At 37.5% G+C, this 14599-nt stretch overlaps 1 protein-coding gene across 1 annotated transcript; it reads right to left on the bottom strand.

Moving 5' to 3' along the window:
• Positions 1-1240: 1240 nt before the first annotated feature.
• LOC116726293 (E3 ubiquitin-protein ligase RNF126-like) lies at positions 1241-9257 on the bottom strand. The gene is made up of 9 exons (XM_032572959.1): positions 9137-9257; positions 6465-6523; positions 5789-5849; positions 5263-5498; positions 5104-5166; positions 4952-5021; positions 4752-4845; positions 4129-4244; positions 1241-4008 (listed from the first exon to the last, which is right to left on the bottom strand). The coding sequence occupies exons 1-9, from the start codon at positions 9209-9211 to the stop codon at positions 3817-3819; spliced, it is 966 nt and encodes a 321-aa protein (XP_032428850.1). The 5' UTR covers positions 9212-9257; the 3' UTR covers positions 1241-3816.
• Between the last annotated feature and the right edge of the window lie 5342 nt (positions 9258-14599).

Here is a 14599-nt window from a genome sequence, read left to right on the forward strand (position 1 = left end):
CTCTTAGCATTCTTATTTTCAGCTTGTCACTAATTCTTTTGGAGGATTTACATTTGGGGACTGGGATAATTATGGTAGAAGGTTTTTGTCTGGTGAATAATTCCTGAGCTGGTTAGGCTATGTGTTCATTATTCAGTGGGAAGACCCAGTTATTACTGTAGACATTTTCAGTTTTCTGGCAGAAGCCACCAAATTTGTACTTCAAATGCCCTGACCGAAGCATAGAGTTCGAGCAAGGTTTAGCATGTTTGAGTGTAAGCTGGAACGCCACAAAAAAAACTTTTTCTCTAGAATCACAATAGATAGGTATGTAAATGGTGTCTAATGGGTGCTGTGGAGACTTCATTGATGCAATTCTGTCATGGCAATCTTTTGTGACCCAACCCCACCCCTTAACATTCACTTTACTGAGAGGAGAAAGATAAGTATGGGTCCTCATTCAATTTAGCTGTATACACAAGAAACCGAAACAAACAAATTACTAAAAAGTTTCTCACATATGCAAGGTAAGAAAATCCATCAGATGCCTGAAAGAGTTGCTACATATCAATAACTGCACCACCAAGTGATTTTGTAAAAGACATTTCTGTCAACATTTTGTTTTGGATTTTTCCAACATCTTCAGGGCAACTTTTTGCTATTGCTATAAAATAAATGTGAAGGGTTTTAAACATCTTTATCACAGCGGTAAATAATTAGAGCAGGCACTTTAAATGTAATTTCAACTTTCAGGAAGAAAATCTCACGACATATTTAAAGTGATTAGTTAAAAATAAATTAATTTAGACATACTTTTATTTAAGACTGCCGTTTAGATGCTGTCATAGAATTCCTAATTTTCTGCAAAAAAACTGAATTCTAACAACCTTCGCTAATATAAAAAGGTTCTGCAAGCTTCAGCAAACCCAATAAAATAATACAGTTGGTATTAAGAGTCTGACTTGCAGCACTGAACCTGAAGTAATTGTACTTTAAATTAGCCTCCCAGGGTGCAATGTCTGGCACAAACACTTCACATCCACAATAATGTGAAGTTGAACATAGACTAATTTTCACATTGTAAAATCAATCTCAAAGCTATAATTCAAATGTGCTCATTTGTGTTTATACACAAGTGTTCTGTCCACTACAACAATCCCTTCAGATTAAAGCCTTAGAACCCAACATCCCAGAGGAGAATGGGGGGTACAAAGTAGAGGAAATGCACACCTATAGCTAAACAATAAAAGGAAGCAGAATGTAGTTTGCTTATTGATGATATTTATCAGGCAAGTGCAGAAGTAAAGGATTTCATACAGTTTGTTTGCGGTTTGCATCCCACTGGACCGGTCATCACTTTGAAAGTACAAAATTATCTCAAAGCCTTATTATGCATTGAAAATAGATTCAAAAGCTTTGCTAATGAGGGTTATTGTTCCTCGATTGTTCTGAGAGTGCAAAGAACAATGAAAGGAACACATAAATTAAGACTGCAAAACAAAGACCTCAACATGTTTAAATATATGTTTAAAAATCACCACAGTATCTTTTTTTTTTTATTAAATTCCATCCATCTTGCACACCTTAGAAATGTTAAATAAAGAGAAGGTTTCTACTCACAATGCCACAAACTCAGTCTAATCAAATCCAACCAAACAGCAGTTAAAACACATTAGTTTATGAGAGGTTTACATGGAATAGTTCTTTTATTTGTATGTACTGTTCAGAGATGCATCGAAAAATAGATTGCACATTGATGCACTTTGAGATTAATCAAAAGTAAAACTAGATAAGGCTTAGGGGGGCTCTGCTTTGATGAGTAAATATCGACATCCTCGTGGTTTCTTAGTTTCTGCTGGCTTTAAATCACTAGTTTTAGTGAAAGAACCTAAAACCCAAACTTTTTTCTATTTTATGTGTTAAAAGATATTATGGGGAAAAAAATGACTAAAATTGAAACAGATTAAACCTCAAAGAAAACTTTAAATCTGTCAACATCAGTGTTCTTCTAGTACTGCTGCTTGTTATTTTAGAATGTAGCAATTAAGCATGCTTGACTTGGTCTCAACACATGCATACATGTATTAAAATCCATAGTGCTCATTTTCTTTACTTACATAGTCATGTTTGCAATTGAATTTTTTTAAACTGAAGACATTAGTAAATAACTTTGTTAAAAAAATATAATAAAAATCTTTTTTAATACTATGCAAGAATTAGACATGATTCCCACAAATCGTAATGAGTTTTTTACACCCTAGCTATTTTACTATAGATATTTTTTAACTAATACTTTATCTCTGAATCTTCAAATTCCAATTGGAAAATGTTTAAGACCTATGTTTGCCAGCAAGTAGCAAAATGTCGACATTTACAACAATACTACCCCAAAGATCCATAAAACTGCAAAAGCAGAACTGGGCTAAAGATTCAGTTCTAGTTTCTGTCCTCTAACATACATTTTAGTCTTTTTAAGTAGTGCTTCTCTGTTCTCTGAAGTCAGATTTTAAGAGTTCTCTGTTAGCAAAACAATTCACCAATTCAAATTCGCAAATTATCCACTCAGTATTCCAGCTGATAAAGAAGGAGCTCGTAGAGCAGCTCCCAATTCAGTGTCTTGCATGGGTAGATGCAGATAGGAGATAATGACATTACTAAACAATTCTCATGGCTTGTATTCCCTGTAGTGCTCTAAAGAATCTAGGTTCCTTTTGAGTTTGAAGATCATGAGGAATGTATCATAGGTGTTTATTGCTAAAAAAAATGTTGGCACCAAAACTATTAGCAAATCCCAGTGTTTTCTGACTTGCAACAGGAACCTTCTCAATCAAGAGTGTGTAGTCGTTTCAACTTCCAAGACAACATGAACACAGCAAAAATACCTTCAGCAGCTTAAGTTTGAAGCTACATGGAAACAGGGTGAGGACAAAAGGCAGATGTGGAAAATTTTTTAACTGCCTCACTGCATATGTGCTTTTGCAAAAAAAAAAAAAAAAAGGCAAATTGGGCATGTGCAAAGCGGGCCTCTGTGCTAGCATTTAAAAACCTCCATACATCGAGCGAGCACATTTACATCACGAACTGTTTTTTTGTTATTGTTTTTTTTAATGCTTAGATTTTGTCACCAAAAACTGAAGCAACTGAGATTAAAAGAAAGCTCAGTTTTTAAAAATACTTAGGTTAGCGCGGACTGGACCTTAAAGAAAGACTAGTTTTATTCAAACAACCACTGTAAATCATCAGACAAAATCGCTTGTTCAAAATAAACAATCCTACAAACTATTGTAAATTTTAATTGGAAAGATATTGAAGTGTAATATTCATTCACACTATAGATACATTTGAATGCACACTGAAGCTCCGCACTCAAAGATTTGAACGCAACTTACTACAAAAAGGAATACCCATATGTTTTGCCTATCGCAAAAGTGGGTCATATTACATCAACCAAGGCTGGAGGTTTACAAAAACACTGGTAATTGTCTTGGCGCTCCTGGTCTTCTACCTTTGGATTCTCCTCATTTAAGAGGTGCTTTGACCTCCACGAATCTCTTGAAGTTTTCACGCTTTTCCACTTCCTCCCAGTCACAAGCTGCACCGCAGGCGTCTGCCCTTCCATTGTTCACATTCCTGATGAAGGTGGTGGTGGTGGGGGCAGGGAGGGGACACAGCGGGCAGAAATACATAAACACATGTATCACTTACCCCTGAAACAGGCCTGAGTGATCCTGGTGATATGCACTCAGGCCTCTGCCCTACAGCAGGGAGGGACTGGAGGTCACTGCTCAGCCGAGGAGCAGAAACCGGCTCATGAGGTGACGGATACAAATACCCTGCCTACGAGTTATCAGTGGAGCTCTCGTTGCTGGTGGAATCTGAGGACGGAGGGGAAGAAGAGGTGGAGGAGGAGGACGACGATGAGGACGAGGAAGAAGGGGAGGATGTAAAGTTAATCTCTGAGAGTTCTGGAGGGTTTGTTGCCGTGTTCAGTCCAGTCAAGCTCGTCCTGCATACTGGACAAGTGTCGTGCTGCAGAAAACAAACACAGGGGTGTTATGGATGTTTACCCTTCATGACCCTGTTTCAAACACCAACCGGTGAATGCTTACAGTAAACAGAAGGGAAAATGGGGTAGGATAAGTGAAATACCTGTTCCAGCCAGGGGACTATGCAATCATTGTGAAACATGTGATTGCACGGGAGCTGTCGCACGTTTTCTCCAACACTGTAATCTTCTTTACACACTGGACATTCCAGTCCTGAAGCTGAAAAGAAGTGTGCGAAAACGTCAGGTAGACAGAGTATGTGAATATGACCCTTTACCAGATTTGCCCGCAGAAATACAGTATTATGAACTTCTATTATCTGGATGCTCTGTTGGGCAATTACCGTATTCATTATTGATAAAATGTCAGAGTCACAAACAAACAGCTACACTCTTGAAACAAAAGTCAAAATCTTGCTCCTGTTGGAAATGGAAAACTTTGTCGAAGCGCTAGCCTAATGCTAGCATGTTTACACCATCTTGTCAAGGTAATTGTGTGGATAAAAACATCCAGGAAATTCATTTATGTGAATTGTCCAGGGTGTACGCCGCCTCTCGCCCGGAACGTTAGCTGGAGATAGGCACCAGCACCCCTCCTGACCCCTCTAAGGTACAGAAAATGGATGGATGGAAATTCGTTTACCCACCGTGCAAAGATAGTGCAGTGCTCTGAATGTCTAGAGTTTTAGCTGCTAAAAGTTTGTTGCTTTTAGTCCTTTTTACTTACCAACATGCTCATCAGTAATTTCCACTGTAGGAAGACTTTTTATTTTGTCACTGTCAGCAGGCGGTGGACCTGAGTTCTCAAACTGGTTTAATAACTAAACAGAAAAGAAAACATTCATGATTGAATTATTTGATTTATACTTCAGACTTGCAAAAAACATAACTTGCATTTTATTTGTGGTTTACTTATTCTTTTATTACCTGTGTTATAATAGCATCAAGTCCATTAGCACCCCAAGCATAGTCCATTGGATTGGAGTGGAGAACCCCCCTTTAAAATAAGAGATACTGAAGTAAAGAAACTGCTGCAAGTTTATCTCTTTGCTTCTCAAATGTCAGTACCACAGACTCACCAGGCCCCAACACCAATATTTGAAGGAGGTCCAATTATTCCATTCACAAGTTGTTGGATGATACTATGAAAAAAACAAATGACAAAGAATGAGACAAAAAGAACATTTAGAAAAATAGGGTGGTGCTTTTAGGAAAGCAGAAATGTCTAAATGTCTCACCCTTCTAAAGTAGGAGCTCCGTCGTGCCTTCCTGCTTGCCGTCTTGAACCATGACGACTTCTACTCTGCCTGGCACCGTATCGCTGCCGAGATGACATGTCCCTTTCCGACTGGTTTTCAGCATCCCGATTGTCCTCTGTCCCTAGTCCAGGCCCAAGGTCAAAGGTGTCATCAAAGACGCTAACGGAAAACTGACCAAAGCCGGAGGGGAACATAGATAACTGCTGGTCCATATTCTGGTAAAAAAAAACCAACAACAACAGCATAATAAAAGAAATGAACAACTCAATGCCTTATTTTTAAGGTAAACTTCACAAAAGACAAAAATAATGTGCAAAAGCAGAACTGAAAGCTATGACAAGTTCTATCATGTCAACTATAGGTTCAACAAAAATGTCAGCTAAAGCAGTTTTAAGAACTGCTGACTCTGTTACACAACAGTGTGCATAACAGAGTCACAGGAGTCAAAAGGCACAGGCAGCTCCTTGTTAAAGACAAGAATCTGAGTAAAGATTAGGTTAAAAACCTCCAATGGTTGTTGGTTCTGGGGTCCGCTGGACATGGTGGACATGGACCCATTGTCCGCTCTAGACAGGGAAGCAGATTGTTGACAAAGTTACAAGGGAGCCTAATAGGAACACTGTTTTTCCACTTTTTCAAACCAGAATGATTTAAAAATATCTACATTAGCAGGTTTTGCCGTCACTTCTTGCCAAGTTTATCACTCCTTCCAGTTCTGATTTGGATGTAAATAATAGAGCATGTTCCATAAATATTTGCCCATTCCGCTAACATGATCATAATACTAGGTAAAGTGTAATATTAAAGCAAAAATATAAAACCCAGTTGATATTTAACACCCACAGTCAATTTTCTATCTGGAAGACTCACCCAAACAAAAGTTAGGGACTCTGTTATGCACAACATAAAACCTAAATGTTGTGAACTTACCTGAATCTAAGTATTCAAAAGCTATGTCCTGAAAATATGATTAAAATCAACTACATGATAGGTTTCAGAGGTGGCCTCACATTCTAATGTCAGTAATTGTGTGTCACCAAGGTAAATTAAGCTTCTTTTTGGTAAAGACAAAAATATATGGATAAATATGTCTAACAATAAACAGTGGCCTAATCACACCTATTTATTTAAACAATTCAGGATTTTTGGTACATTGTGCTTAGTTACTACTTTACATGCACCTTCTCTCTTCCAGCAGCTCCTCAATAAATCCAGACTCACATTGTGGACACATGTATTCCTGTGAATAAAAAAAAGGGTAGATTAAAAAAAAAGTTCAACAACAGACCTGTCACTGTGTACTATAATTTTATGAACAGCTGTAATAATCTGTGTGGTTGCAATGCAGTGTAATGCAGAATGCCAAACTTTAAATCACCTACTTGAAATCTCTGAATCAAAAAACCCGATTCCCTCACGATTTACTGTTTACAAATTTTAGCATAGGAGCACAGAGTGCATTTTATTTCCCAGCCCAGGGTTTGCCCCCAGAGTATTACAAGCCTGGTGGGCCACAAGGCTTTACTTTTGCCCCCACCAGACTTAGGATTGCTTATTTATTTAAGTTTTTGTTAAATGTTTGCATTTTTAAGAATTTGTAGTTGGTGTTCAGATATTAATCTTCCAATAACACATAATTATTAAGTGATATTTTCAAATTTCCTGTCAACTTCAAAAATTTTTAATTCAAAAACATGGCGGGCCACTGGATGAATGACTGCCGAGCCCCCCGACCACTGGGCTTAGCAAGTTTTCTGGGGGAATCCTTGCTAGCCTATTTCTTATTACGTGAGGAAGAACTTACATTTTTATTTGTAGAGGTGACTTCAAGTCAAAGACCATCATAACACATGGGTCTGAATAACGGACTTCTTCCTTCTTTTTTGATCATTCAAGCTTTTTAAACAGTAACGGTTTTACCTTTGCGATGAAGACTAACGAGAGGGTAAAATTGCTTATCGATAATTTGATCAAGTACCCTATAAGAGGCGTCAGATCAATTTCAAGGCACATGTTTGTTTTTGTGCAACACATAAAAGCAGCGTTTTTATATACATCTGTAATAAATTCAAGAATTAAAAGACATAATGTAGTGAATGCAATAAACAAGATCACCTTTTACACAATAAACCCAGTATTCTAGCTGAAATATAGTCATCAAGAAACAGGTCCATCATTACAAATACATTCTTGAAGACATTTATAGTCTTTTTGTGTATAAACAGGGCCAACCATAGTCTTAGCTCAACATCCTCTGAGTGAATACCAGCAAAAATGGATCAGACAAAGATTTTATGGTCAAAACTGTTTATAGAGAATATCCAGCCAAGTTCAAGATGAAACTTCATCTATCTCTAAAATGCATTCATTTTAACCTTTAAAGAGATAACACAAAACTTAAAGCAACCTATTGATCAATGCAAAACAAGATAAAGAGACGCTTAAAACATTGTAATGCGCATGTCCTATCAGCGAGTATAAATATAAGTTTAAAGATATTGATATTTATTGCTGCCCTCGTAGAAGAAACTGTGGAGAAATTAAATAAAAATCACAATCTCAACACTAGATTTTGATTTTTGAACTTTGCAAACATTATGCTGTTAAGTATTACAAAGATTAAATAACTATTCACAATAACCACACACAGTACAATCATTTCCCATCCTAGTCCTAACCATGAAAAATGTAATTATAGGTTCTTTACTAGACATGGAAATATCTACAAATAATTTGGAAACTGAGCTACTCTTTAGTGATATTTCAGTCACAACTTTCCACAGATTACAATCCAATTGCATCCGTGTTTGCTCTAAGTTTTAGTTTTTAACCTGATATAATATATAAGATATATAAGACCCCTACTTTAGTGTTTATTTTATATATCAGTAAGGAGGGACATTACAATTCTGGTATAGTTAGGTTGCAATTAGCAAAATCATAGCATTGAAATCAATGAAATGCTAGATCAGGTCTATGGTTACATGGTTAAAATAGAAAATCCAGCAGCTAACAGTTCCTTCTGCTGTTAGCTCCATAGTAACCCTCCATAGTTACCCTCCATAGTTACCCTCCTCCAGCATTACAGACGTTAAGCAGACGTTTAAATAAGTTCTAACCACATATTATATGTACATATTATGCTTCTGTCACATTTTTATGCCACTGGCAAAGTTAGGGGATTGCATTTTATGTCTTTATTTGCAGTAAAAGCAAAATCATCTTAACGTCTTATCTGCCGTATGTGTTGCGTAGTTGTATTAGCAGTGGCTGCGGAGATCGACGGCTAATGATTTAAAGAGCATGGCTACAGAGTGACAGATCATTCTAGACTACCAGAGGAAAGCAAGCACAACTCTGCTGTTTACCTGAGTGGCTAACCAAGCTAATTTTTTAAAGCAGTTACATAAATCATACGATGCATTAAAAATATACTAAACAAATGTGAGCTGTGCTTAAATGTAAATCATATACATATTTTAATCAAAGAATCCGCGCAGTTATTTTTGGACGTTAAATAGAACACCACTGATCAAAACAGCTAGCAGTTAGCTTCAACATAGCCATTTGGAGGCATAAGAAATTAATTAAACTCTGTTGCAAGTTGTGTAACACGAGTGGCATATAAGCGAAAATAGCAAGTACGCAGTTTATGTTTTGATTATAACAAAGATAATCAGCTAAGTAGGTTGAGGTGAATGATAAGCGGAACATCTCAGGAGGCTGTTAGCAGTGTTAGCATGCTAACGACTGTCACGTCGCTACACCGAAGTGTATGAAAGCAAACACAACCCCGTGGTGTTTTCCTTGACAGAGTTTTCGTATTCAATGTTTTTTTATTACCAATACTCACGGGAAGCCGAGGACTAATCTCCAGTGAGCATCTGTGACAGAAGAACCGGCTGGTGCATGGAGGAGCTTCAGCCATCTTTACTTTCTATACAGCTAGAAAAAAGGAAGAACTACGGAGTGACGTGAAGGACAATGCTAACCCGTGGAAAGGACGACCTTGCTAAAACGTGTGTATGTATATGAAGCAGTTTAAACATATTTTTTAGACCGTCAGTGATTTCTATTTATGGTTGTTTCATTTCTTTTTATAAAAGGCAAATATAATAAGTTTCACCGTAATTTTTTAGAAAGCATACTAACTTCAATCTGCAAAACGGAGTTTGCACGTCTATGCACATATATACGTACATATATATATATATATACAAATGTTCTCCCATACCCCTCTACAATACTGTAGCTGAAACTTCGTAAGAATGTATTGATGTTGTCTTTTCAAAAGGATTTTGAAGTCTTTCAGCAAATTTTCGACAGAATTTAGGCATGGACTTTTGGCGTGTTGTGCTAAAACAAAACAAAACAGTCGCATTTGAACTAGACTATTCCACTGTAACTAACTATAATTAATTTCACGTTTGCCATATTAAAAGAAAATTACACATAATAGTTTAATGCAACAAACCACACAGTGTGCATGCTCAGTGTGACCACATGGTGGTGGTGTTGTGCATTCGATGTGGAGTTGCAAGGTTGTTTTGATAGCCAGTTTCTGAAGATACACTACATCTCTACAATGTTTCTTTTAACTTGTTTCATGGGTGGAAAGAAAGGAAATCCCAATCAAGATACCGTGTCAGTTTTTCAGCAAATCACAATAATAAAGACATGTGTCTCACAGAAATTAGGAGTGGTAAATGTAGTACCCCCTCAACAAACATGCATCACCGCAGTGTGTTATCAGTGATTTCAGGTTTTCTCCCTGCAGGTTCTCTCTGCTGCATAGTCTCACTTGAAGCCCAGAGGTGTGCGTATGCAATTTGGCACCGCATAAGATTTATTTTGACAAGATACTTTTCCATTGGAGTCCTGTCAACCTTTCCCAGAGCCCAAGGAGCATCCATTAATCTTTTGAAAGTTGTGCAGCATCTGTTTTGGAACAATACACCTAGTCAGAAACGAATTTGTATGTCGTCCTTGAGTATTTGACAGGAGGTATTCAAATTAGTTTTTTTTATCAAGAGTCAAACCTGAGCCAATAGCAAACAAGAAGCTTTGCACATGGGTTATATCCTTCACTGTTTCCGAGGGAGCCAGATTCTTTTTGGCGTCTGTCTGATGGCTGCGAGATAGCAATGAAGAGTTCAAAGATCACTTGGTTACATAAGACGTGCATGATGAAGTTATTCAGTTTGGGGTTTGGAGTTATTTTTAACTTTGTAAATGAAAGCTGTCACCAATATATCTTAAAATTAAACTATCCTATAACGGCGGGCTGACATCCAGAAACATGTCTCACAAATCTAGTGAGTTTTTGGCAGAACAGTTTGACACAACATTGGAATTGTCATCAGACCCCTTTGCAGCCGTTCGATCTCAAGAGCCTCCCAGCCTGATTCCTATGGCCACAGGTCATTTCTCCATGATGCACCTTTTATTTTTTGATAGTTTTTTATTAACGCCTTGACAGTTTGTGCATATATTCACCTATACTTTTGCTAATTTAATGGATTTTGCCTCCACATCATGTACCTACCCAGGCCTCAATCTCTTTAAAACATAAAAAAAAAAACATAAAAAATGTATGGCATGACACAAAGACCAAATTTCTATTGTATCTTCTCCATTCTTATTATCACAAGATTTATTAATATTTCTTTAGAAACATGTACAAAAATGGAAACTCTGAACACATTCCACAGAATTTTGATTGAAAAACAGGAGCCACAAAGTTGATATACACAGCGCCTTGAAAAATTATCCATAACATTTTTGTCATGTTATAATAATGTACTTCAATCTGTTTATTGCAATTTTATATGATAGATCAACACAAATTAGTTCAAAATTGTGAAAATGAAGGAAATTACGTTGTTTTGCAAAACCCATTTTACAAACTGTGACCTTCCTAAAACAATGACCTAAGTCATTTTTGCCAAAAGTGATTTTGGAGGGGGGAAAAATCAATTTTGGCAAAAAAATGACTTAGGCCATTATTTTAGGAAGGTGATGAAATAAGAATATGAAATCACATTTGTTAGCTTCTTGGACATCTATTTTGCACATCCAGAGACTGAAATGTTTCCTCTTCTTCTTTGCAAATGCAATGAGATTTTGGGAATATCACTTTTCACATCTTGACACAGATCCTCCTTGGTTGGATCCATGCATGTACTTTGACTTGACCATTCTAATCCATAAAAGTCACTTATTTAAACCATTCCATTGTAGAGCTTGATGAAGGTTTAGAACTGCTGTCCGCCATCTTACTTCACAGGTTTGCCTTGTTCTCCGCATGCAAGTGGAAAACTACAAATGTGATTTCTTATGACTTTCTTTTATCACTTTCTTCTGGAGGCCCTTCCAGGAGGCTAGATTTGTGGAGGGCATATAAATAACCTATACTTGTCCTGCCAACATATTCTCATAGCTGAGCCACGGATCTTGGCAGGTCCGGTCACAAAGATGTCTTGGTAGCTTCTATGAATGATCATCTTCTTACTTAGGCTGTCAGTTAAGGTGGATTGCCTTAGAAGGTTTGTTGTGCCATGCTCTTTGTAGTTTTGGTTGATGAGTTGAGCATGCTTGATGATGACATGTTTGAAGCTTGGAATGGTTTTTTTTTTTTAACATAATCTTGCCTTAAAATGGCCAGCAACGCACTCTCTTATCTGTCCCTTGCTGTCCCCTATCTTCATGATATTGTTTGCTAGTGTAAACATCCAGTGCAGCTGCATTCATACTGAAATAAAATTACATGCAGATGATACAGTATGTTTGCATTGTTTAGGAGTCTCCTGAAGGTAACGGTTTGCTCTGGATTTTGTTTAAGGGTATCATAGAAAAGGACACATTATGCATTTTTCAGATCATTTGTAAAAAAAAAAAAAAAAATGTTTGAAATGTGTGTAAATTCTTGACAGAAATATATAAAATTCATTAGGGTTGTGCAATCAAAAAAAACATGAAAAATGAGGTGTTTAAATATGTCCTTAAGAAAGGCATTACATAGGAACAAAATTTACCCGCTTGGCACAACGTGATTTTTTTCTTTTTGGTCAGTTGAATGTTTTTATTTTCTTGTATCACTCATCCAGTTTTTTAAAAGAACATATGTCAAGGTATTTGAGGTTTCTGGTTAATGTCGCTTCATTGGTTTCTCTCCTTATTCATGCTAATTTTAGGGATTTCTATTACATTCCTTAAACAATATTATGATTGTGATTTGTTTTATACTTTGAACTTTTGCTAAGTTTCTTTTATGTGGAAAAGAATTTTGATGACTTGAGGAACTGTGATCACTGTTCTCTTGCATCTGCTTTGTCAAACTTGTGTATAAGATGTTTGATCAATGATCAGATGTGAACAAAGCACCTCCAAGTGAATTTTTGATGCGAAGTCATAAAAAAGATGACTTTACCCACTGTCTAAGCAACTTGCAAATTTGATTAAAATGTAAAAGGTAAAGCGCTGCCCACATAACGATGTCAGTTCCATGTCCTGAAAAATAGTAATGGCACTTTTTTCTTCCACTCAACTTTCCATCTGGTTATTGAGAAACCATTCAAAAACGCAAGCCTCTTCAAATGTGTCTGAAAAGTTACTAGAATTGATTAAACAATTGAACTAAGCCAGAGTTTCAACATCTATTGCTGGGGAAATTTTTGACGTGACGTCAAAAATTTCGTCACGTTTGAATGCTTTAAAAAGTCTAGCTTTCAACATCTCTGTTTAATATAATTTTCTCCCCTAAAGATCCAAACTGTACAAATTTGCTCTGAAGTCCAATCATGTTTCCGAGTGCAGAGACATTGGGTCCATTAAATAAATATACTTTCCAATGAGAAATTGTCTTTTATGAGTGGATTGCCATTTACAAAAAAACAAAATAAAACAAAATCTGTCCGCTTGGACGCAAAATTTTGTCTGGAGGATAATCATCTGTTGCATTGCTATCTTGGAATACATAATATGCTTCTGATAGAATACAATAATGTCTGGCCGTGTCTGTGCGACAGAACTCACAGCGTAACCTAGTTAGGGTTTTAATGTGCTCTGTCCCGATGTTGTGTCTGATTTGGCCATGTGGGAGCAACAAGGCTGCGTCTGTCCCATGGGGCTGAGATTAGAGCGCGGCTGATAGCCCTGAAGTCTGCTGTATCTGTAAGCTTTTGTTTCCCTGCGCCCAGTGCGTCACAGCCACTCCTGTCGAATGCTCATTGTAGCAATGCAGTCTGGGGAGAGATTGGCTGTTGGTACAGGAGAGAACATGTGAGAAGCAGCAAATAATTTGATCTGTCTGCAGTTTGAGAGACTTTTAAACTGGATTCCTTAATGTAAGTAACAAACATTTTACAAATGAGTTCCAAAAGTGTGTTCACACTCCCTTAGATTTATGCAAAAAAATTATAATTTTTTGCAACCTAGTTGTCATAGATCACATTCTGCTACACTCCGAGGGGAGTAAAGTGTCGCAGACAGATATGCTGCAAGCGACATTGCTGCTTTTGTCACTGCAGACTTTTCCCAGACACTCCAGCCTGTGTTGCCTCATGCTGTCCCCTGTGGGCCCCGACTTACACTGACACAAACACCCACAGACACCCACTCACACACATACATACACAATCTCGGCAATAACAGCCGCCTGCTGGAACTTCCTGGGCCTCTTCAGTCATGCGTCACTTGTTTTGAGTCCAACCCATGGAAGACTCTCTCTCCCTTCAGACACTCTCTGTCTGAGGCCATGTGTCACAAGACCTGTGCATCACTCACACACACACACGCACACCGCACGCACACACACACATAAGTAGGATCCCAGCTCAAACAGCAAGAAAGCATGGAAAGATCAACACTGGTGAAGGTCGAAGCTGTTTTTAAGAAAATAAACTATTCACATCTATGGAGATGTATATCCTCATAACAGAATCCCAGCAGGTATCCTCCCCTGTAAGATGTTTTTCTACTCTACTTGTTTCCCCAGATCTAAATTGAACGGCATGGCACTGGTATCTAAATGTTTTGGATTACATCACCGAGCACCTAACAAAATATAGATGTTGCTGGAGGAACATCAGTGTACAATTATATACTTGGGTTGAGTCGCCTTTGTTGTAGTGGAGCGTTTGTGGTTACTCACCGCAGATGTTTCTGCAGCACTTGACCTAATCTGCTTTCACTGACCCTTTGTTTCATTGACTTATAGTAAACCATATGATTGACTCTGTTTGTTATGCTGTCAGTGCTACAACTATGCACCGACAGCATAATTGTAGCACTGGCAGCATGTTGAAACATCTTAACA

This window comes from Xiphophorus hellerii, chromosome 9 (assembly GCF_003331165.1).
Source record: "Xiphophorus hellerii strain 12219 chromosome 9, Xiphophorus_hellerii-4.1, whole genome shotgun sequence".
NCBI lineage: Eukaryota > Metazoa > Chordata > Actinopteri > Cyprinodontiformes > Poeciliidae > Xiphophorus > Xiphophorus hellerii.

Coding starts and splice junctions, on each gene's coding strand:
- LOC116726293 (XM_032572959.1), bottom strand. CDS start 9,211: ATGGCTGAAGCTCCTCCATGCACCAGCCGGTTCTTCTGTCACAGATGC. Junction 5,167..5,262: donor GGAGCTCCTACTTTAGAAGG/GTGAGACATTTA, acceptor TTTTTTTCATAG/TATCATCCAACAACTTGTGA. Junction 4,846..4,951: donor TTGATGCTATTATAACACAG/GTAATAAAAGAA, acceptor TTTTCTGTTTAG/TTATTAAACCAGTTTGAGAA.